Genomic DNA, 26,373 nt, shown 5'->3' with positions numbered 1-26,373 from the left:
TATTATACAGTATACTATTATTATATATATTAAAATACTATATTATACAGTATACTATTATTATATATATTAAAATATTATATTATACAGTATACTATTATTATATATATTACAATACTATATTATACAGTATACTATTATTATATATATTAAAATATTATATTATACAGTATACTAGTATTATATATATTAAAATACTATATTATTAGACTGGACCAGCTCTGGGATGGTGAAGGGTAGTTTCTGGAGAAATATAGACAATACTATATTATACAGTATACTATTATTATATATATTAAAATACTATATTATACATTTTACTATTATTATATATATTAAAATACTATATTATTAGACTGGACCAGCTCTGGGATGTTGAAGGGCAGTTTCTGGAGAAATATAGACAATACAATATTATACAGTATACTATTATTATATATATTAAAATACTATATTATTAGACTGGACCAGCTCTGGGATGTTGAAGGGCAGTTTCTGGAGAAATATAGACAATACAATATTATACAGTGTACTATTATTATATATATTAAAATACTATATTACACAGTATACTATTATTATATATATTAAAATACTGTCTCTCTCTCTGTCCGTCTCTCTCACTCTCTGTCCGTCGCCCTCTCTCTCTCGCTCTCTGTCCGTCTCCCTCGCTCTCTCTCTCTGTCCATCACTCTCGCTCTCTGTCCGTCGCCCTCTCTCTCTCTGTCCGTCTCCCTCTCTCTCTCTCTCCCCGTCTCCCTCTCTCTCTCTCTGTCCGTCTCCCTCTCTCTCTCTCTCTCTGTCCGTCTCCCTCTCTCTCTCTGTCCGTCGCCCTCTCTCTCTCTCGCTCTCTGTCCGTCGCCCTCTCTCTCTCGCTCTCTGTCCGTTGCCCTCTCTCTCTCTCTCTCTCGGTCTCCCTCTCTCTCTCACTTTCTTTCCGTCACTCTCTCTCTCTCTCTCGCTCTGTCCATCACTCTCGCTCTCTGTCCGTCACTCTCTCTCTCGCTCTCTGTCCGTCACTCTCTCTCTCGCTCTCTGTCCGTTACTCCCTCTCACTCTCTGTCCGTCTCTCTCTGTTCGTCAAACTCTCCCTGTCCGTCTCTCTCTCCCTGTCCGTCTCTCTCTCCCTGTCCGTCTCTCTCTCCCTGTCCGTCTCTCTCTCCCTGTCCGTCTCTCTTTCCCTGTCCGTCTCTCGCTCTCTGTTCGCCTCTCTCTCCCCCGTCTTTCTCTCCCTGTCCGTCTCTCTCTCCTCCCGTCTCTCTCTCTCTCCCCCCGTCTCTCTCTCTCCCTCTCTCCCCCCAGTCTCTCCCTGTCCGTCTCTCGCTCTCTGTCCGTCACTCCCTCTCTCGCTCTCTGTTCGCCTCTCTCTCCCCCGTCTTTCTCTCCCTGTCCGTATCTCTCTCCCCCCGTCTCTCTCTCTCCCCCGTCTCTCTCCCTCTCTCCCCGTCTCTCTCTCTCCCTCCCCCCATCTCTATCTCTCTCTCCCCCCCTCTCTCCCTCCCCCCGTCTCTCTCCCTCTCTCCCCCCCCGTCTCTCTCTCTCTCTCTCTCTTACCATTAGTCCTTCCTTGTGTTTTCCTCCCAGGACGTAGAGACTGCCATCGTTGGGGTCAGGGAGAAACCCTGGCCTAAAAAACACACAGTAGCAATGTTTATCAGGTGTGTGTGTGTGTGTGAGAGTGTGTCTGTGTGTGGGTGTGTGTGTGTGTGTGTGTGTGTGTGTGTGTGTGTGTGTGTGTGTGTGTGTGTGTGTGTGTGTGTGTGTGTGTGTGTGTGTGTGTGTGTGTGTGTGTGTGTGTGGTGTGTCTGTGTGTGGGTGTGTGTGTGTGTGTGTGTGTGTGTGTGTGTGTGTGTGTGTGTGTGTGTGTGTGTGTGTGTGTGTGTGGTGTGTGGTGTGTGTGGTGTGTGGTGTGTGTGGTGTGTGGTGTGTCTGTGGTGTGTCTGTGTGGTGTGTGTGGTGTGTCTGTGTGTGGTGTGTGTGTGTGGTGTGTCTGTGTGTGGTGTGTGTGTGTGGTGTGTCTGTGTGTGGTGTGTGTGTGTGTGTGTGTGTGTGTGTGTGTGTGTGTGTGTGTGTGTGTGTGTGTGTGTGTGTGTGTGTGTGTGTGTGTGTGTGTGGTGTGTGTGTGTGTGTGTGTGTGTGTGTGTGTGTGTGTGTGTGTAGAGGAGAGTTACTCACTCAGTAAGGTAAACAGGCACCTGGATGATGGGATCTGGAAAATATTCAAGAATGATGGAATGTTCAGAATGAACAATATGTTAATTAGTTAAGGTACAAACATTAAGAACACCTTCCTAATATTGAGCTGTATATATTATTATACTATATATATATTACTATACTATACTGTAGGTATATGATATTATACTATACTATATATATTATTATGCTATATATATTACTATACTATACTGTAGGTATATATTATTATAGTATACTATATATATCATAATTTACTGTATATATTTTTATAACATATATATTACTATACTGTATATATTATTATAGTATACTGTATATATTATTATAGTATACGGTATATATTATTATAGTATACTGTATATAGTATTATACTATATATATTACTATACTATACTGTAGGTGTATACTATACTGTATATATTATTATGCTATACTGTAGGTATATATTATTATACCATACTATATATTATTATACTATATATATTACTATACTATACTGTAGGTATATATTATTATACTATATATATATATATATTACTATACTATACTGTATATATTATTATACTATACTGTAAGTATATATTATTATAGTATACTGTATATATTATTATACTATATATATATTACTATAGTATACTGTATATATTATTATAGTATACGGTATATATTATTATAGTATACTGTATATAGTATTATACTATATATATTACTATACTATACTGTAGATGTATACTATACTGTATATATTATTATGCTATACTGTAGGTATATATTATTATACCATACTATATATTATTATACTATATATATTACTATACTATACTGTAGGTATATATTATTATACTATATATATATATATATATATATATTACTATACTATACTGTATATATTATTATATACTGTAGGTATATATTATTATAGTATACTGTATATATTATTATACTATATATATTACTATACTATACTGTATATATTATTATAGTATACGGTATATATTATTATAGTATACTTTATATAGTATTATACTATATATATTACTATACTATACTGTAGATGTATACTATACTGTATATATTATTATGCTATACTGTAGGTATATATTATTATACCATACTATATATTATTATACTATATATATTACTATACTATACTGTAGGTATATATTATTATACTATATATATATATATTACTATACTATACTGTATATATTATTATATACTGTAGGTATATATTATTATAGTATACTCTATATATTATTATACTATATATATTACTATACTATACTGTATATATTATTATAGTATACGGTATATATTATTATAGTATACTGTATATAGTATTATACTATATATATTACTATACTATACTGTAGATGTATACTATACTGTATATATTATTATGCTATTATTATACCATACTATATATTATTATACTATATATATTACTATACTATACTGTAGGTATATATTATCATACTATATATATATATATTACTATACTATACTGTATATATTATTATACTATACTGTAGGTATATATTATTATAGTATACTGTATATATTATTATACTATATATATTACTATACTATACTGTAGGTGTATATTATTATAGTATACTGTATATATTATTATAGTATACTGTATGTATTATTATAGTATACTGTATGTATTATTATAGTATACTGTAGGTATATATTATTATACTATACTGTAGGTATATATTATTATACTATAGTGTATATATTATTATACTATACTGTAGGTATATATTATTATACGATACTGTATATATTATTATACAATATATTATTATACTATACTGTAGGTATATATTAATATACCATACTATATATTATTATGCTATACTGTAGGTATATATTATTACACTATATACTATTATACTATATATTATTATACTATACTGTAGGTATATAATATTATACTATACTATATATGATTATACTATATATAATATTATACTGTAGGTATATATTATTATCCAATATATTATTATACTATACTGTAGGTATATATTATTATACTATACATTATTATACCATATATTATTATACTATACTGTAGGTATATATTATTATACTATACTATATATTATTATACTATATATTATTATACTATACAGTAGGTATATATTATTACACTATACTATATATACTGTAGGTATATATTATTATACTATACTGTAGGTATATATTATTATACAATACTGTATATATTATTATACAATACAGTATGTATTATTATACTATACTGTAGGTATATATTATTATACTATACTGTATATATTATTATACTATACTGTATATATTATTATACTATACTGTATGTGGGAGTGAGAGTGGGTGCTGACCTTCTTTGAGCGTCCATTTGATGTCTCCAGACTGCTTGGAGACAGCGTGTAGACTCCCGTCCAGAGTAGACACAAACAATAGAGACTCTGGTAGAGTTACACTCACTGACTTCACCTGGGGAGTAGAGAGAGAGAGTAGAGACTGACTTCACCTGGGGAGTAGAGAGAGAGTAGAGACTGACTTCACCTGGGGAGTAGAGACAGAGAGTAGAGATTGACTTCACCTGGGGAGTAGAGAGACAGAGAGAGTAGAGACTGACTTCACCTGGGGAGTAGAGAGAGAGAGAGTAGAGACTGACTTCACCTGGGGAGTAGAGAGAGAGAGTAGAGACTGACTTCACCTGGGGAGTAGAGACAGAGTAGAGACTGACTTCACCTGGGGGGTAGAGACAGAGTAGAGACTGACTTCACCTGGGGAGTAGAGAGAGAGAGTAGAGACTGACTTCACCTGGGGAGTAGAGAGAGAGAGTAGAGACTGACTTCACCTGGAGAGCAGAGAGAGAGAGTAGAGACTGACTTCACCTGGGGAGTAGAGACAGAGTAGAGACTGACTTCACCTGGGGAGTAGAGACAGAGAGTAGAGACTGACTTCACCTGGGGAGTAGAGAGACAGAGAGAGTAGAGACTGACTTCACCTGGGGAGTAGAGAGAGAGAGAGTAGAGACTGACTTCACCTGGGGAGTAGAGAGAGAGAGAGTAGAGACTGACTTCACCTGGGGAGTAGAGAGAGAGAGTAGAGACTGACTTCACCTGGGGAGTAGAGACAGAGTAGAGACTGACTTCACCTGGGGGGTAGAGACAGAGTAGAAACTGACTTCACCTGGGGAGTAGAGAGAGAGTAGAGACTGACTTCACCTGGGGAGTAGAGAGAGAGAGTAGAGACTGACTTCACCTGGGGAGTAGAGAGAGAGAGAGTAGATACTGACTTCACCTGGGGAGTAGAGAGAGAGTAGAGACTGACTTCACCTGGGGAGTAGAGAGAGAGAGTAGAGACTGACTTCACCTGGGGAGTAGAGAGAGAGAGTAGAGACTGACTTCACCTGGGGAGTAGAGAGAGAGAGAGAGTAGAGACTGACTTCACCTGGGGAGTAGAGAGAGAGAGAGTAGAGACTGACTTCACCTGGGGAGTAGAGAGAGAGAGAGTAGAGACTGACTTCACCTGGGGAGTAGAGAGAGAGAGTAGAGACTGACTTCAACTATACATACCTCGGCCTAAACATCAGCACCACAGGTAACTTCCACAAAGCTGTGAACGATCTGAGAGACAAGGCAAGAAGGGCCTTCTATGCCATCAAAAGGAACATAAATTTCAACATACCAATTAGGATCTGGCTAAAAATACTTGAATCAGTCATAGAGCCCATTGCCCTTTATGGTTGTGAGGTCTGGGGTCCGCTCACCAACCAAGATTTCACAAAATGGGACAAACACCAAATTGAGACTCTGCATGCAGAATTCTGCAAAAATATCCTCCGTGTACAACGTAGAACACCAAATAATGCATGCAGAGCAGAATTAGGCCGATACCCACTAATTATCAAAATCCAGAAAAGAGCCGTTAAATTCTACAACCACCTAAAAGGAAGCGATTCCCAAACCTTCCATAACAAAGCCATCACCTACAGAGAGATGAACCTGGAGAAGAGTCCCCTAAGCAAGCTGGTCCTAGGGCTCTGTTCACAAACACAAACACACCCCACAGAGCCCCAGGACAACAGCACAATTAGACCCAACCAAATCATGAGAAAACAAAAAGATAATTACTTGACACATTGGAAAGAATTAACAAAAAAACAGAGCAAACTAGAATGTTATTTGGCCCTAAACAGAGAGTACACAGTGGCAGAATACCTGACCACTGTGACTGACCCAAACTTAAGGAAAGCTTTGACTATGTACAGACTCAGTGAGCATAGCCTTGCTATTGAGAAAGGCCGCCGTAGGCAGACATGGCTCTCAAGAGAAGACAGGCTATGTGCACACTGCCCACAAAATGAGGTGGAAACTGAGCTGCACTTCCTAACCTCCTGCCCAATGTATGACCATATTAGAGAGACATATTTCCCTCAGATTACACAGATCCACAAAGAATTCGAAAACAAATCCAATTTTGATAAACTCCCATATCTACTGGGTGAAATTCCACAGTGTGCCATCACAGCAGCAAGATTTGTGACCTGTTGCCACAAGAAAAGGGCAACCAGTGAAGAACAAACACCACTGTAAATACAACCCATATTTATGTTTATTTATTTTAACTTGTGTGCTTTAACCATTTGTACATTGTTACAACACTGCATATATATAATATGACATTTGTAATGTCTTTATTGTTTTGAAACTTCTGTATGTGTAATGTTTACTGTTCATTTTTATTGTTTATTTGACTTTTGTATATTACCTACCTCACTTGCTTTGGCAATGTTAACACATGTTTCCCATGCCAATAAAGCCCCTTGAATTGAATTGAATTGAGAGAGAGAGAGAGAGAGAGAGAGAGAGAGAGAGAGAGAGAGAGAGAGAAAAATACTTGAATCAGTCATAGAGCCCATTGCCCTTTATGGTTGTGAGGTCTGGGGTCCGCTCACCAACCAAGATTTCACAAAATGGGACAAACACCAAATTGAGACTCTGCATGCAGAATTCTGCAAAAATATCCTCCGTGTACAACGTAGAACACCAAATAATGCATGCAGAGCAGAATTAGGCCGATACCCACTAATTATCAAAATCCAGAAAAGAGCCGTTAAATTCTACAACCACCTAAAAGGAAGCGATTCCCAAACCTTCCATAACAAAGCCATCACCTACAGAGAGATGAACCTGGAGAAGAGTCCCCTAAGCAAGCTGGTCCTAGGGCTCTGTTCACAAACACACCCCACAGAGCCCCAGGACAACAGCACAATTAGACCCAACCAAATCATGAGAAAACAAAAAGATAATTACTTGACACATTGGAAAGAATTAACAAAAAAACAGAGCAAACTAGAATGCTATTTGGCCCTAAACAGAGAGTACACAGTGGCAGAATACCTGACCACTGTGACTGACCCAAACTTAAGGAAAGCTTTGACTATGTACAGACTCAGTGAGCATAGCCTTGCTATTGAGAAAGGCCGCCGTAGGCAGACATGGCTCTCAAGAGAAGACAGGCTATGTGCACACTGCCCACAAAATGAGGTGGAAACTGAGCTGCACTTCCTAACCTCCTGCCCAATGTATGACCATATTAGAGAGACATATTTCCCTCAGATTACACAGATCCACAAAGAATTCGAAAACAAATCCAATTTTGATAAACTCCCATATCTACTGGGTGAAATTCCACAGTGTGCCATCACAGCAGCAAGATTTGTGACCTGTTGCCACAAGAAAAGGGCAACCAGTGAAGAACAAACACCACTGTAAATACAACCCATATTTATGTTTATTTATTTTAACTTGTGTGCTTTAACCATTTGTACATTGTTACAACACTGCATATATATAATATGACATTTGTAATGTCTTTATTGTTTTGAAACATCTGTATGTGTAATGTTTACTGTTCATTTTTATTGTTTATTTGACTTTTGTATATTACCTACCTCACTTGCTTTGGCAATGTTAACACATGTTTCCCATGCCAATAAAGCCCCTTGAATTGAAATTGAATTGAGAGAGTAGAGACTGACTTTACCTGGGGAGTATAGAGAGAGAGTAGAGACTGACTTCAACTGGGGAGTAAAGAGAGAGAGAGTAGAGACTGACTTCACCTGGGGAGTAGAGAGAGAGAGTAGAGACTGACTTCACCTGGGGAGTAGAGAGAGAGAGTAGAGACTGACTTCACCTGGGGAGTAGAGAGCGAGAGTAGAGACTGACTTCACCTGGGGAGTAGAGAGAGAGAGTAGAGACTGACTTCACCTGGGGAGTCGAGAGAGAGTTGTTATAACAGACACATACAGTATTATAGATAGATAGATAGATAAATAGATAGATAGATAGATAGATAGATAGATAGATAGATAGATAGATAGATAGATAGATAGATAGATAGATAGATAGATAGATAGATAGATAGATAGATAGATAGATAGATAGATAGATAGATAGATAGATAGATAGATAGATAGATAGATAGATAGATAGATAGATAGATAGATTAGATAGATTAGATAGATTAGATAAATTAGATAGATAGTCTGGTCCTCTCATATATAATGTACAACTCCCTTCACAGAACAGCACAAACTGACTCTAACCAGAATAGAAAGAGGAGTGGGAGGCCCCGGTGCACAACTGAGCAAGAGGACAAGTACATTAGAGTGCCTAGTTTGAGAAACAGACGCCTCACAAGTCCTCAACTGGAGGCTTCATTAAATAGTAAAACCCCAGTCTCAACATCAACAGTGAAGAGGCGACACTGGGATGCTGGCCTTCTAGGCAGAGTTGCAAAGAAAAAGCCATATCTCAGACTGGCCAATAACAATAAAAGATTAAGATGGGCAAAAGAACACAGACACTGGACAGAGGAACTCTGCCTAGAAGGCCAGCATCCTCGAGTCGCCTCTTCACTGTTGACGTTGAGACTGGTGTTTTTGCAGGTACTATTGTATTAAGTCTCGTTTTTACATCCATTGAGAATGACAATATTTCCTCAGTGTATCTGAAACATCTTTCCAGCTCTCTCTCCCTCACTCAGAGTGAAACAAAGTCACGCTCTGTGGAAACATCAGAAAATAGGCCTACCTGATTACTGATTATCCCTTGAACAAATAGCCTACAGCTATTCTGAGCTCACTGGTGCAGGAAACTGAGGGCCCAGAATATTTTACTGTAGTGCCTTGTTGCAAACAGGATGCATGTTTTGGAATATTTTTTTATTCTGTACAGACTTCCTTCTTTTCACTCTGTCAATTCGGTTAGTATTGTGGAGTAACTACAGTGTTGTTGACCCATCCTCAGTTTTCTCCTATCCCAGCCATTAAACTCTGTAACTGTTTTAAAAGTCACCATTGGTCTCATGGTGAAAATCCCTGAGTGGTTTCCTTCCTCTCCGGCAACTGAGTTAGGAAGGACGCCTGTATCTTTGTAGTGACTGGGTGTATTGATACACCATCCAGACTGCTGAACGTGGAACACTTGAATATGATTTGTATCGATGACACGATGCCTTTTGTTCTGACTCGGTACAAGCCTCTTGGTTCTGTCTGATTAGAATATAAAACGGGTCTCCTTCTGTCCTGGAGATGAACATTTGGTTCTGTCTGATTAGAATATAAAACGGGTCTGCTTCTGTTCTGGAGGGGAACATTTGGTTCTGTCTGATTAGAATATAAAACGGGTCTCCTTCTGTTCTGGAGAGGAACATTTGGTTCTGTCTGATTAGAATATAAAACGGGTCTCCTTCTGTTCTGGAGGGGAACATTTGGTTCTGTCTGATTAGAATATAAAACGGGTCTCCTTCTGTTCTGGAGGTGAACATTTGGTTCTGTCTGATTAGAATATAAAACGGGTCTGCTTCTGTTCTGGAGGGGAACATTTGGTTCTGTCTGATTAGAATATAAAACGGGTCTCCTTCTGTCTGGAGAGGAACATTTGGTTCTGTCTGATTAGAATATAAAACGGGTCTCCTTCTGTTCTGGAGGGGAACATTTGGTTCTGTCTGATTAGAATATAAAACGGGTCTGCTTCTGTTCTGGAGGGGAACATTTGGTTCTGTCTGATTAGAATATAAAACGGGTCTCCTTCTGTTCTGGAGAGGAACATTTGGTTCTGTCTGATTAGAATATAAAACGGGTCTCCTTCTGTTCTGGAGGGGAACATTTGGTTCTGTCTGATTAGAATATAAAACGGGTCTGCTTCTGTTCTGGAGGGGAACATTTGGTTCTGTCTGATTAGAATATAAAACGGGTCTGCTTCTGTTCTGGAGAGGAACATTTGGTTCTGTCTGATTAGAATATAAAACGGGTCTCCTTCTGTTCTGGAGAGGAACATTTGGTTCTGTCTGATTAGAATATAAAACGGGTCTCCTGTTCTGGAGAAGAACATTTGGTTCTGTCTGATTAGAATATAAAACGGGTCTGCTTCTGTTCTGGTGATGTCTCTGTAAATTATTGTATTTAAACTGAATTGATCTTTGATTGACTTTTATCAACAACTGCTCTCCCTTTTTGTTGGTTCACCTGGAATGGAAATGTTTGTTACACCAGGACATCCTGATTCCCAGACTGATTCCCCTCTCCTTTTCAGCAAAGAGACCGCTTACCACATGTTGTGTGTGTGTGTGTGTGTGTGTGTGTGTGTGTGTGTGTGTGTGTGTGTGTGTGTGTGTGTGTGTGTGTGTGTGTGTGTGTGTGTGTGTGTTAACCGCGACACTCCTATATTTACTCACCAAGGGCATCATAGAACCGGACTCTGTGCCTTAAAGGGATATGTGGTAATTTAACAAGGAATGTCCACACGCGTTTCATTGTTCAATGTCTTTACTTGTAAACTACAGAATATAAAAGGCATCCAAACGGTAGAAGGCAGGAGCGCGATATGCCGTCTGATGTCTCCTTAGTTACGTTACTGACTACAACTTTAGACAGGTAACTATAACGGATGACATTTTTTTAAAGTAACCTACACAGAACAGGACAGGACAGGACAGACAGACAGGAGAGACAGACAGGAGGGGGTTTTACGTTCATTTCCAGCCTACTTTTCTTCAAGTGTATGAGAGTCCTCCCTCTCTCTCTCTCTCTCTCTCTCTCTCTCTCTCTCTCTCTCTACGTGTTCCCGAAATAGACCAACCGGACAGTGGCACCGTACCCAGCGAGCCACACACGCGCAGTAGGGTCTGCCCCCCACCCCTCCCTCCCCTCCCCGCCCATAAACAAGTAAACAACAACAAACACTCACCTGTAAGTCGGTTCCTTCCCAAGACAGCAGCAACATCAGCAGCAGGAGGCAGCGTGCTAACTTCCCCATGGTTGTAGATCTACGACCGGGAATCTCGATCAACGGAAATAAACGTGTTAAACGTACGAGAACAGAGGTCAACTTTCTGCCGTCCATTTGGTCACACAGCGACAGGGCTTCGTTTGTTGAACATTTTATAAGTCTTCTTTCAGATCGACGTGGGGGGGGGGGGTTTATTAAATAAAACGTGTGTAACAAATTATGGATAGAAGTAGATCAGAGATCGGACCATCACAACAATACCGACTGCAGGTAACGACTAACGACGAGCCCCCACCATTACGGTTTCCGTGTTGGAACGGATCCTGTGACGTCAGTTAGAGAGGGTGTCCTTGGTTCTCGTCGCTCGGTAGGCGGTCAGGACCTAAGGATTGGTCCAAAACACTGGCTCACAATAGTTCAATAACAGAGAAGACAGTAGTTGTATGTGTGTGTGTGTGCTGCTATGTTAATAATTTTAACTATCAAGTAGATGCTGGCGGTTTTTCCTCACCAACATAAAGTATATAACTCAGGCTACACCGCGCAATGCGACCTGCTGTCAAATCATGTGGGCCTGGCCACTCCCTCTTGTTTGATTGACGGCCGTTCCAGCCAATGGTAAAAGGAGAGTTGGACTGTAACGGGGGGCGGGGTTTAGAATGAGCTCGACGTCACGTTAGAACACGTGGAAACGGCAATGTGGCTCGCGGCTTTGTGATCACTGCAACACGCGACTCGTTCAGGTGAAAGAGAATAGTGGCAGAACAGAGAGGAGACTTCTATCCCTTTATTAAGCTCCCTCTCTCTGTCCCTTTATTAAGCTCCCTCTCTCTATCCATTTATTAAGCTCTCCCTCTATCCCTTTATTAAGCTCCCTCTCTCTGTCCCTTTATTAAGCTCCCTCTCTCTATCCATTTATTAAGCTCTCTCTCTCTCCCTTTATTAAGCGCTTTCTCTCTCTCCCTTTATTTAGCGCTCTCTCTCTCTCTCCCTTTATTAAGCTCTCTCTCTACCCCTCTCTCTCTCTCTCTTTCTCTCTCTCTCTCCCTTTATTAAGCTCTCTGTCTCTCAATTCAATTTCAATTCAAGGGGCTTTATTGGCATGGGAAACATGTGTTAACATTGCCAAAGCAAGTGAGGTAGATAATATACAAAAGTGAAATAAACAATACAAATTAACAGTAAACATTACACATACAGAAGTTTCAAAGCAATAAAGACATTACAAGTGTCATATTATATATATATACAGTGTTGTAGCAATGTACAAATGGTTAAAGCACACAAGTTAAAATAAATAAACATAAATATGGGTTGTATTTACAATGGTGTTTGTTCTTCACTGGTTGCCCTTTTCTTGTGGCAACAGGTCACAAATCTTGCTGCTGTGATGGCACACTGTGGAATTTCACCCAGTAGATATGGGAGTTTATCATAATTGGATTTGGTTTCGAATTCTTTGTGGATCTGTGTAATCTGAGGGAAATATGTGTCTCTAATATGGTCATACATTGGGCAGGAGGTTAGGAAGTGCAGCTCAGTTTCCACCTCATTTTGTGGGCAGTGTGCACATAGCCTGTCTTCTCTTGAGAGCCATGTCTGCCTACGGCGGCCTTTCTCAATAGCAAGGCTATGCTCACTAGTCTCTCTCTCTCTCCCTTTATTAAGCTCTCTCCCTCTCTCTCCCTTTATTAAGCTCTCTCTCTCTCTCTCTCTCCCTTTATTAAGCTCCCTCTCTCTCCCTTTATTAAGCTCCCTCTCTCTCTCTCCCTTTATTAATCTCTCTCTCTCTCTATCCCTTTATTAAGCTCCCTCTCTCTCCCTTTATTAAGCTCTCTCTCCCTTTATTAAGCTCTCTCTCTCTATCCCTTTATTAAGTTCCCTCTCTCTCTCCCTTTATTAATCTCTCTCTCTCTCCCTTTATTAAGCTCACTCTCTCCCTTTATTAAGCTCCCTCTCTCTCCCTTTATTAAGCTCCCTCTCTCTCCCTTTATTAATCTCTCTCTCTCTCTCTCTCCTCCCTTTATTAAGCTCCCTCTCTCCCTTTATTAAGCTCTCTCCCTCTCTCTCCCTTCATTAAGGTCTCTCTCCCTTTATTAAGCTCTCTCTCTCTATCCCTTTATTAAGCTCTCTCCCTCTCTCTCCCTTTATTAAGCTCTCTCTCTATCCCTTTATTAAGCTCCCTCTCTCTATCCCTTTTTTAATCTCTCTCTCTCTCTCTCTCTCAGTATGTTTATGTAGGTAGAGTTATTAAAGTGACTATGCATAGATGACAACAGAGTGTGGCATTGGTGTAGAGGGGAGGGGGAGGGGGGCAATGCAAATAGTCTGGGTAGCCATTTGACTAGATGTTCAGGAGTCTTATGGCTTGGGGGTAGAAGCTGTTTAGAAGCCTGTTGGACCTAGACTTGGTGCTCCGGTACCGCTTGCCGTGCGGTAGCAGAGAGAACAGTCTATGACTGGGGTGACTGGAGTCTTTGACAACTTTTAGGGCCTTCCTCTGACACCGCCTGGTATAGAGGTCCTGGATGGCAGGAAGCTTGGCCTTAGTGATGTACTGGGCTGTTCTACTACATGGAATTGTTTTAATAAGGTCATACTTTCTTAAAACAATTCCAACGATAATTTTGCTATTTGATTTAGAATTTTACCACCCCGTTAAGTATTAAAAAATATCTAGAAAAAAAATATTTGATGAAAAATACTTTTTGTCCTTACTAGTTAACCCATTAGCCAATAGAAACACATTGAATAACAGACAGTCCTTACTGCTATTAGCCAATAGAAACACATTGAATAACAGATAGTCCTTACTGCTATTAGCCAATAGAAACACATTGAATAACAGTCCTTACTGCTATTAGCCAATAGAAACACATTGAATAACAGATAGTCCTTACTGCTATTAGCCAATAGAAACACATTGAATAACAGTCCTTACTGCTATTAGCCAATAGAAACACACTGAATAACAGATAGTCCTTACTGCTATTAGCCAATAGAAACACATTGAATAACAGATAGTCCTTACTGCTATTAGCCAATAGAAACACATTGAACAACAGATAGTCCTTACTGCTATTAGCCAATAGAAACACATTGAATAACAGATAGTCCTTACTGCTATTAGCCAATAGAAACACATTGAATAACAGATAGTCCTTACTGCTATTAGCCAATAGAAACACACTGAATAACAGTCCTTACTGCTATTAGCCAATAGAAACACATTGAATAACAGATAGTCCTTACTGCTATTAGCCAATAGAAACACATTGAATAACAGATAGTCCTTACTGCTATTAGCCAATAGAAACACATTGAATAACAGATAGTCCTTACTGCTATTAGCCAATAGAAACACATTGAATAACAGATAGTCCTTACTGCTATTAGCCAATAGAAACACATTGAATAACAGATAGTCCTTACTGCTATTAGCCAATAGAAACACAATGAATAACAGATGGTCCTTACTGCTATTAGCCAATAGAAACACATTGAATAACAGATAGTCCTTACTGCTATTAGCCAATAGAAACACATTGAATAACAGACAGTCCTTACTGCTATTAGCCAATAGAAACACATTGAATAACAGTCCTTACTGCTATTAGCCAATAGAAACACATTGAATAACAGATAGTCCTTACTGCTATTAGCCAATAGAAACACATTGAATAACAGATGGTCCTTACTGCTATTAGCCAATAGAAACACATTGAATAACAGTCCTTACTGCTATTAGCCAATAGAAACACATTGAATAACAGACAGTCCTTACTGCTATTAGCCAATAGAAACACATTGAATAACAGATAGTCCTTACTGCTATTAGCCAATAGAAACACATTGAATAACAGACAGTCCTTCCTGCTATTAGCCAATAGAAACACATTGAATAACAGATAGTCCTTACTGCTATTAGCCAATAGAAACACATTGAATAACAGATAGTCCTTACTGCTATTAGCCAATAGAAACACATTGAATAACAGATAGTCCTTACTGCTATTAGCCAATAGAAACACATTGAATAACAGACAGTCCTTCCTGCTATTAGCCAATAGAAACACATTGAACAACAGATAGTCCTTACTGCTATTAGCCAATAAAAACACATTGAATAACAGATAGTCCTTACTGCTATTAGCCAATAGAAACACATTGAATAACAGATAGTCCTTACTGCTATTAGCCAATAGAAACACATTGGATAACAGTCCTTACTGCTATTAGCCAATAGAAACACATTGAATAACAGACAGTCCTTCCTGCTATTACTCAATAGAAACACATTGAATAACAGATAGTCCTTACTGCTATTAGCCAATAGAAACACATTGGATAACAGTCCTTACTGCTATTAGCCAATAGAAACACATTGAATAACAGACAGTCCTTACTGCTATTAGCCAATAGAAACACATTGGATAACAGTCCTTACTGCTATTAGCCAATAGAAACACATTGAATAACAGACAGTCCTTCCTGCTATTAGCCAATAGAAACACATTGAATAACAGATAGTCCTTACTGCTATTAGCCAATAGAAACACATTGGATAACAGTCCTTACTGCTATTAGCCAATAGAAACACATTGAATAACAGACAGTCCTTCCTGCTATTAGCCAATAGAAACACATTGAATAACAGATAGTCCTTACTGCTATTAGCCAATAGAAACACATTGGATAACAGTCCTTACTGCTATTAGCCAATAGAAACACATTGAATAACAGATAGTCCTTACTGCTATTAGCCAATAGAACCACATGGAACAACAGATAGTCCTTACTGCTATTAGCCAATAGAAACACATGGAATAACAGACAGTCCTTACTGCTATTAGCCAATAGAAACACACTGAATAACAGATAGTCCTTACTGCTATTAGCCAATAGAAACACATTGAATAACAGATAGTCCTTACTGCTATTAGCCAATAGAAACACATTGAATAACAGACAGTCCTTACTGCTATTAGCCAATAGAAACACACTGAATAACAGATAGTCCTTACTGCTATTAGCCAATAGAAACACATTGAATAACAGATAGTCCTTACTGCTATTAGCCAATAGAAACACATTGAATAACAGATAGTCCTTCCTGCTATTAGCCAATAGAAACACATTGAATAACAGATAGTCCTTACTGCTATTAGCCAATAGAAACACATTGAATAACAGATAGTCCTTACTGCTATTAGCCAATAGAAACACATTGAATAACAGATAGTCCTTACTGCTATTAGCCAATAGAAACACATTGAATAACAGACCTTCCTGCTATTAGCCAATAGAAACACATTGAATAACAGATAGTCCTTACTGCTATTAGCCAATAGAAACACATTAAATAACAGATAGTCCTTACTGCTATTAGCCAATAGAAACACATTGAATAACAGATAGTCCTTACTGCTATTAGCCAATAGAAACACATTGAATAACAGATAGTCCTTACTGCTATTAGCCAATAGAAACACATTGAATAACAGTCCTTACTGCTATTAGCCAATATAAACACATTGAATAACAGACAGTCCTTCCTGCTATTAGCCAATAGAAACACATTGAATAACAGATAGTCCTTACTGCTATTAGCCAATAGAAACACATTGAATAACAGTCCTTACTGCTATTAGCCAATAGAAACACATTGAATAACAGATAGTCCTTACTGCTATTAGCCAATAGAAACACATCGAATAACAGATAGTCCTTACTGCTATTAGCCAATAGAAACACATTGAATAACAGATAGTCCTTACTGCTATTAGCCAATAGAAACACATTGAATAACAGACTGTCCTTACTGCTCTTAGCCAATAGAAACACATTGAATAACAGTCCTTACTGCTATTAGCCAATAGAAACACATTGAATAACAGATAGTCCTTACTGCTATTAGCCAATAGAAACACATTGAATAACAGATAGTCCTTACTGCTATTAGCCAATAGAAACACATTGAATAACAGTCCTTACTGCTATTAGCCAATAGAAACACATTGAATAACAGACAGTCCTTACTGCTATTAGCCAATAGAAACACATTGAATAACAGATAGTCCTTACTGCTATTAGCCAATAGAAACACATTGAATAACAGATAGTCCTTACTGTCCGCACTCGCACTTTGGTCCGCAGGTAGTATAACTTTTCATTACATTTCATTACATTTCATTATAGTACAACGGTTTAATTTGTCTAATCTTAGCAATTTCTTCTTAGCTAGCTACATAGCCGTCTTTGTATCAAAGATAATTGCGTAATTATCGTATTTCGTCGTCCTAACGCAGTCTACACTGCTATCTGCCATCTGCCCAGCAGCTAGCCAGCTAGCAAACGTCCACCGTCTACCGAATAGCAGCACTTTGGTCCGCAGGTAGTATAACTTTTCATTACATTTCATTACATTTCATTATAGTACAACGGTTTAATTTGTCTAATCTTAGCAATTTCTTCTTAGCTAGCTACATAGCCGTCTTTGTATCAAAGATAATTGTGTAGTCTAGAGCGATTTTCTAGGTTAGCTAGCCAGCTATTGTCGTTCTTTTAACGCAACGTAACGTAATCAACACTGAATTATAGTCCCCGAATAGCAGCACTGTAGATACTATTACACTCAACGGAACGACTTGATTAGTGTAGTGTCAACAACGCAGCCACTGCCAGCTAGCCTACAAAGTCAACAACTGCCAGCTAGCCTACAAAGTCAACAACGCAGCCACTGCCAGCTAGCCTACTTCAGCAGTACTGTATCATCTTAATCATTTTAGTCAATAAGATTCTTGCTACGTAAGCTTAACTTTCTGAACATTCGAGACGCGTAGTCCACTTGCCACTCCAATCTCCTTTGCATTAGCGTAGTCTCTTCTGTAGCCTGTCAACTATGTGTCTGTCTATCCCTGTTCTCTCCTCTCTGCACAGACCATACAAACGCTCCACACCGCGTGGCATCGGCCACCCTAATCTGGTGGTCCCAGCGCGCACGACCCACGTGGAGTTCCAGGTCTCCGGTAGCCTCTGGAACTGCCGATCTGCGGCCAACAAGGCAGAGTTCATCTCAGCCTATGCCTCCCTCCAGTCCCTCGACTTCCTGGCACTGACGGAAACATGGATCACCACAGATAACACTGCTACTCCTACTGCTCTCTCTTCGTCCGCCCACGTGTTCTCGCACACCCCGAGAGCTTCTGGTCAGCGGGGTGGTGGCACCGGGATCCTCATCTCTCCCAAGTGGTCATTCTCTCTTTCTCCCCTTACCCATCTGTCTATCGCCTCCTTTGAATTCCATGCTGTCACAGTTACCAGCCCTTTCAAGCTTAACATCCTTATCATTTATCGCCCTCCAGGTTCCCTCGGAGAGTTCATCAATGAGCTCGATGCCTTGATTAGCTCCTTTCCTGAGGACGGCTCACCTCTCACAGTTCTGGGCGACTTTAACCTCCCCACGTCTACCTTTGACTCATTCCTCTCTGCCTCCTTCTTTCCACTCCTCTCCTCTTTTGACCTCACCCTCTCACCTTCCCCCCCTACTCACAAGGCAGGCAATACGCTCGACCTCATCTTTACTAGATGCTGTTCTTCCACTAACCTCATTGCAACTCCCCTCCAAGTCTCCGACCACTACCTTGTATCCTTTTCCCTCTCGCTCTCATCCAACACTTCCCACACTGCCCCTACTCGGATGGTATCGCGCCGTCCCAACCTTCGCTCTCTCTCCCCCGCTACCCTCTCCTCTTCCATCCTATCATCTCTTCCCTCTGCTCAAACCTTCTCCAACCTATCTCCTGATTCTGCCTCCTCAACCCTCCTCTCCTCCCTTTCTGCATCCTTTGACTCTCTATGTCCCCTATCCTCCAGGCCGGCTCGGTCCTCCCCTCCCGCTCCGTGGCTCGACGACTCATTGCGAGCTCACAGAACAGGGCTCCGGGCAGCCGAGCGGAAATGGAGGAAAACTCGCCTCCCTGCGGACCTGGCATCCTTTCACTCCCTCCTCTCTACATTTTCCTCTTCTGTCTCTGCTGCTAAAGCCACTTTCTACCACTCTAAATTCCAAGCATCTGCCTCTAACCCCAGGAAGCTCTTTGCCACCTTCTCCTCCCTCCTGAATCCTCCTCCCCCTCCCCCCCCCCTCCTCCCTCTCTGCAGATGACTTCGTCAACCATTTTGAAAAGAAGGTCGACGACATCCGATCCTCGTTTGCTAAGTCAAACGACACCGCTGGTTCTGCTCACACTGCCCCACCCTGTGCTCTGACCTCTTTCTCCCCTCTCTCTCCAGATGAAATCTCGCGTCTTGTGACGGCCGGCCGCCCAACAACCTGCCCGCTTGACCCTATCCCCTCCTCTCTTCTCCAGACCATTTCCGGAGACCTTCTCCCTTACCTCACCTCGCTCATCAACTCATCCCTGACCGCTGGCTACGTCCCTTCCGTCTTCAAGAGAGCGAGAGTTGCACCCCTTCTGAAAAACCTACACTCGATCCCTCCGATGTCAACAACTACAGACCAGTATCCCTTCTTTCTTTTCTCTCCAAAACTCTTGAACGTGCCGTCCTTGGCCAGCTCTCCCGCTATCTCTCTCAGAATGACCTTCTTGATCCAAATCAGTCAGGTTTCAAGACTAGTCATTCAACTGAGACTGCTCTTCTCTGTATCACGGAGGCGCTCCGCACTGCTAAAGCTAACTCTCTCTCCTCTGCTCTCATCCTTCTAGACCTATCGGCTGCCTTCGATACTGTGAACCATCAGATCCTCCTCTCCACCCTCTCCGAGTTGGGCATCTCCGGCGCGGCCCACGCTTGGATTGCGTCCTACCTGACAGGTCGCTCCTACCAGGTGGCGTGGCGAGAATCTGTCTCCTCACCACGTGCTCTCACCACTGGTGTCCCCCAGGGCTCTGTTCTAGGCCCTCTCCTATTCTCGCTATACACCAAGTCACTTGGCTCTGTCATAACCTCACATGGTCTCTCCTATCATTGCTATGCAGACGACACACAATTAATCTTCTCCTTTCCCCCTTCTGATGACCAGGTGGCGCATCGCATCTCTGCATGTCTGGCAGACATATCAGTGTGGATGACGGATCACCACCTCAAGCTGAACCTCGGCAAGACGGAGCTGCTCTTCCTCCCGGGGAAGGACTGCCCGTTCCATGATCTCGCCATCACGGTTGACAACTCCATTGTGTCCTCCTCCCAGAGCGCTAAGAACCTTGGCGTGATCCTGGACAACACCCTGTCGTTCTCAACCAACATCAAGGCGGTGGCCCGTTCCTGTAGGTTCATGCTCTACAACATCCGCAGAGTACGACCCTGCCTCACACAGGAAGCGGCGCAGGTCCTAATCCAGGCACTTGTCATCTCCCGTCTGGATTACTGCAACTCGCTGTTGGCTGGGCTCCCTGCCTGTGCCATTAAACCCCTACAACTCATCCAGAACGCCGCAGCCCGTCTGGTGTTCAACCTTCCCAAGTTCTCTCACGTCACCCCGCTCCTCCGCTCTCTCCACTGGCTTCCAGTTGAAGCTCGCATCCGCTACAAGACCATGGTGCTTGCCTACGGAGCTGTGAGGGGAACGGCACCTCAGTACCTCCAGGCTCTGATCAGGCCCTACACCCAAACAAGGGCACTGCGTTCATCCACCTCTGGCCTGCTCGCCTCCCTACCACTGAGGAAGTACAGTTCCCGCTCAGCCCAGTCAAAACTGTTCGCTGCTCTGGCCCCCCAATGGTGGAACAAACTCCCTCACGACGCCAGGACAGCGGAGTCAATCACCACCTTCCGGAGACACCTGAAACCCCACCTCTTTAAGGAATACCTAGGATAGGATAAAGTAATCCTTCTCACTCCCCCCCCCTTAAAAGATTTAGATGCACTATTGTAAAGTGGCCGTTCCACTGGATGTCATAAAGTGAATGCACCAATTTGTAAGTCGCTCTGGATAAGAGCGTCTGCTAAATGACTTAAATGTAAATGTTAAATGTTACTGCTATTAGCCAATAGAAACACATTCAATAACAGACAGTCCTTACTGCTATTAGCCAATAGAAACACATTGAATAACAGATAGTCCTTACTGCTATTAGCCAATAGAAACACATTGAATAACAGATAGTCCTTACTGCTATCTACGCCAATAGAAACACATTCACTAGCAGTCCTTGCGGCTATTAGCCAATGGGAGCACATTGAATAACAGACAGTCCTTACGAGCTATTAGCCGATGTACGAAGGGCTACATAGAATAACATTGATAGATCGCTTGACTGCTATTAGCCAATAGAAACACATTGAATAACAGATAGTCCTTCCTGCTGTTAGCCAATAGAAACACATTGAATAACAGATAGTCCTTACTGCTATTAGCCAATAGAAACACATTGAATAACAGACAGTCCATCCTGCTATTAGCCAATAGAAACACATTGAATAACAGATAGTCCTTACTGCTATTAGCCAATAGAAACACATTGAATAACAGATAGTCCTTACTGCTCATTAGCCAATAGAAACACATTGAATAACAGATAGTCCTTACTGCTATTAGCCAATAGAAACACATTGAATAACAGACAGTCCTTACTGCTATTAGCCAATAGAAACACATTGAATAACAGTCCTTACTGCTATTAGCCAATAGAAACACATTGAATAACAGATAGTCCTTCCTGCTGTTAGCCAATAGAAACACATTGAATAACAGTCCTTACTGCTATTAGCCAATAGAAACACATTGAATAACAGATAGTCCTTACTGCTATTAGCCAATAGAAACACATTGAATAACAGATAGTCCTTCCTGCTGTTAGCCAATAGAAACACATTGAATAACAGATAGTCCTTCCTGCTGTTAGCCAATAGAAACACATTGAATAACAGATAGTCCTTACTGCTATTAGCCAATAGAAACACATTGAATAACAGATAGTCCTTACTGCTATTAGCCAATAGAAACACATTGAATAACAGATAGTCCTTACTGCTATTAGCCAATAGAAACACATTGAATAACAGATAGTCCTTACTGCTATTAGCCAATAGAAACACATTGAATAACAGACAGTCCTTACTGCTATTAGCCAATAGAAACACATGGAACAACAGATAGTCCTTACTGCTGTTAGCCAATAGAAACACATTGAATAACAGACAGTCCTTACTGCTATTAGCCAATAGAAACACATTGAATAACAGACAGTCCTTACTGCTATCAGCCAATAGAAACACATTGAATAACAGATAGTCCTTACTGCTATTAGCCAATAGAAACACACTGAATAACAGATAGTCCTTACTGCTATTAGCCAATAGAAACACATTGAATAACAGATAGTCCTTACTGCTATTAGCCAATAGAAACACATTGAATAACAGACAGTCCTTACTGCTATTAGCCAATAGAAACACACTGAATAACAGATAGTCCTTACTGCTATTAGCCAATAGAAACACATTGAATAACAGATAGTCCTTACTGCTATTAGCCAATAGAAACACATTGAATAACAGAGAGTCCTTCCTGCTATTAGCCAATAGAAACACATTGAATAACAGATAGTCCTTACTGCTATTAGCCAATAGAAACACATTGCATAACAGACAGTCCTTACTGCTATTAGCCAATAGAAACACATTGAATAACAGATAGTCCTTACTGCTATTAGCCAATAGAAACACATTGAATAACAGAGAGTCCTCACTGCTATTAGCCAATAGAAACACATTGAATAACAGATAGTCCTTACTGCTATTAGCCAATAGAAACACATTGAATAACAGATAGTCCTTACTGCTATTAGCCAATAGAAACACATTGAATAACAGATAGTCCCTACTGCTATTAGCCAATAGAAACACATTGAATAACAGATAGTCCTTACTGCTATTAGCCAATAGAAACACATTGAATAACAGTCCTTACTGCTATTAGCCAATAGAAACACATTGAATAACAGACAGTCCTTCCTGCTATTAGCCAATAGAAACACATTGAATAACAGATAGTCCTTACTGCTATTAGCCAATAGAAACACATTGAATAACAGATAGTCCTTACTGCTATTAGCCAATAGAAACACATTGGATAACAGTCCTTACTGCTATTAGCCAATAGAAACACATTGAATAACAGATAGTCCTTACTGCTATTAGCCAATAGAAACACATGGAACAACAGATAGTCCTTACTGCTATTAGCCAATAGAAACACATGGAATAACAGACAGTCCTTCCTGCTGTTAGCCAATAGAAACACACTGAATAACAGATAGTCCTTACTGCTATTAGCCAATAGAAACACATTGAATAACAGATAGTCCTTACTGCTATTAGCCAATAGAGAACACATTGAATAACAGACGGTCCTTACTGCTATTAGCCAATAGAAACACACTGAATAACAGATAGTCCTTACTGCTATTAGCCAATAGAAACACATTGAATAACAGATAGTCCTTACTGCTATTAGCCAATAGAAACACATTGAATAACAGATAGTCCTTCCTGCTATTAGCCAATAGAAACACATTGAATAACAGATAGTCCTTCCTGCTATTAGCCAATAGAAACACATTGCATAACAGATAGTCCTTACTGCTATTAGCCAATAGAAACACATTGAATAACAGATAGTCCTTACTGCTATTAGCCAATAGAAACACATTGAATAACAGACCTTCCTGCTATTAGCCAATAGAAACACATTAAATAACAGATAGTCCTTACTGCTATTAGCCAATAGAAACACATTGAATAAACAGATAGTCCTTACCTGCTATTAGCCAATAGAAACACATTGAATAACAGATAGTCCTTACTGCTATTAGCCAATAGAAACACATTGAATAACAGTCCTTACTGCTATTAGCCAATAGAAACACATTGAATAACAGACAGTCCTTCCTGCTATTAGCCAATAGAAACACATTGAATAACAGATAGTCCTTACTGCTATTAGCCAATAGAAACACATTGGATAACAGTCCTTACTGCTATTAGCCAATAGAAACACATTGAATAACAGATAGTCCTTACTGCTATTAGCCAATAGAAACACATCGAATAACAGATAGTCCTTACTGCTATTAGCCAATAGAAACACATTGAATAACAGATAGTCCTTACTGCTATTAGCCAATAGAAACACATTGAATAACAGACTGTCCTTACTGCTCTTAGCCAATAGAAACACATTGAATAACAGTCCTTACTGCTATTAGCCAATAGAAACACATTGAATAACAGATAGTCCTTACTGCTATTAGCCAATAGAAACACATTGAATAACAGATAGTCCTTACTGCTATTAGCCAATAGAAACACATTGAATAACAGTCCTTACTGCTATTAGCCAATAGAAACACATTGAATAACAGATAGTCCTTACTGCTATTAGCCAATAGAAACACATTGAATAACAGTCCTTACTGCTATTAGCCAATAGAAACACATTGAATAACAGATAGTCCTTACTGCTATTAGCCAATAGAAACACATTGAATAACAGATAGTCCTTACTGCTATTAGCCAATAGAAACACATTGAATAACAGACTGTCCTTACTGCTCTTAGCCAATAGAAACACATTGAATGACAGTCCTTACTGCTATTAGCCAATAGAAACACATTGAATAACAGATAGTCCTTACTGCTATTAGCCAATAGAAACACATTGAATAACAGTCCTTACTGCTATTAGCCAATAGAAACACATTGAATAACAGACAGTCCTTCCTGCTATTAGCCAATAGAAACACATTGAATAACAGATAGTCCTTACTGCTATTAGCCAATAGAAACACATAGAAACACATGAATAACAGTCCTTACTGCTATTAGCCAATAGAAACACATCGAATAACAGATAGTCCTTACTGCTATTAGCCAATAGAAACACATTGAATAACAGATAGTCCTTACTGCTATTAGCCAATAGAACCACATTGAATAACAGACTGTCCTTACTGCTCTTAGCCAATAGAAACACATTGAATAACAGTCCTTACTGCTATTAGCCAATAGAAACACATTGAATAACAGATAGTCCTTACTGCTATTAGCCAATAGAAACACATTGAATAACAGATAGTCCTTACTGCTATTAGCCAATAGAAACACATTGAATAACAGTCCTTACTGCTATTAGCCAATAGAAACACATTGAATAACAGACAGTCCTTACTATTGCTACTTATCGCCAATAGAAACACATTGAATAACAGACAGTCACATCCTTGCTATCAGCCAATCGAAACACATTGAATAACCGATAGTCCTCCTTACTGCTATTAGCCAATAGAAACACATTCAATAACAGTCCTTACTGCTATTAGCCAATAGAAACACATTGAATAACAGATAGTCCTTACTGCTATTAGCCAATTCGAAACACATTGAATAACAGATAGTCCTTACTGCTTCTACACCTGCATTACTAGCTGTTTTTTTTAGGGGTTTTAGGCTGGGTGTCTGTTTGCAGCACTTCGAGATATTAGCTGATGTACGAAGGGCTATATAAAATAAAATTGATTGATTGATTGATTGCTATTCTAGCATCACCAATATAGAACGCATTGAATAACCAATTGATCAGTCCTTCCTGCTGGCCAAGCCAGATAGAAACACATTGAATAACAGATAGTCCTTACTGCTATTAGCCAATAGAAACACATTGAATAACAGACAGTCCATCCTGCTATTAGCCAATAGAAACACATTGAATAACAGATAGTCCTTACTGCTATTAGCCAATAGAAACACATTGAATAACAGATAGTCCTTACTGCTATTAGCCAATAGAAACACATTGAATAACAGATAGTCCTTACTGCTATTAGCCAATAGAAACACATTGAATAACAGACAG

The 26,373-nt window shown here is 39.9% G+C and overlaps 2 protein-coding genes across 4 annotated transcripts in view; both read right to left on the bottom strand.

Annotated features, from left to right (window-relative positions):
• The window catches only part of ern2 (endoplasmic reticulum to nucleus signaling 2), a 69,879-nt gene extending 57,615 nt beyond the window's left edge, over positions 1 to 12,264 (bottom strand). For all 3 annotated transcript variants that reach the window (XM_071390239.1, XM_071390241.1, XM_071390242.1), the window contains exons 1-4: positions 11,454 to 12,264; positions 4,569 to 4,683; positions 2,176 to 2,209; positions 1,555 to 1,627 (exon numbers count right to left, since the gene is read on the bottom strand). In XM_071390239.1, coding sequence (XP_071246340.1) covers positions 1,555 to 1,627; positions 2,176 to 2,209; positions 4,569 to 4,683; positions 11,454 to 11,609 — 378 coding nt within the window. In that variant the 5' untranslated portion in view covers positions 11,610 to 12,264. The remainder of the gene's footprint in view (positions 1 to 1,554; positions 1,628 to 2,175; positions 2,210 to 4,568; positions 4,684 to 11,453) is intronic.
• Positions 11,827 to 26,373, bottom strand: part of LOC139542266 (serine/threonine-protein kinase/endoribonuclease IRE1-like) — a 62,259-nt gene continuing 47,712 nt past the window's right edge. The window contains exon 17 of the mRNA XM_071347495.1: positions 11,827 to 11,877. Coding sequence (XP_071203596.1) covers positions 11,827 to 11,877 — 51 coding nt within the window. The remainder of the gene's footprint in view (positions 11,878 to 26,373) is intronic.

Source organism: Salvelinus alpinus, chromosome 2 (assembly GCF_045679555.1).
Source record: "Salvelinus alpinus chromosome 2, SLU_Salpinus.1, whole genome shotgun sequence".
In the NCBI taxonomy this organism is placed as follows: Eukaryota; Metazoa; Chordata; class Actinopteri; order Salmoniformes; family Salmonidae; genus Salvelinus; species Salvelinus alpinus.
The sequence above is the reverse complement of the archived record's forward strand: the minus strand, read 5'-3'. Positions and strand labels throughout refer to the sequence as shown.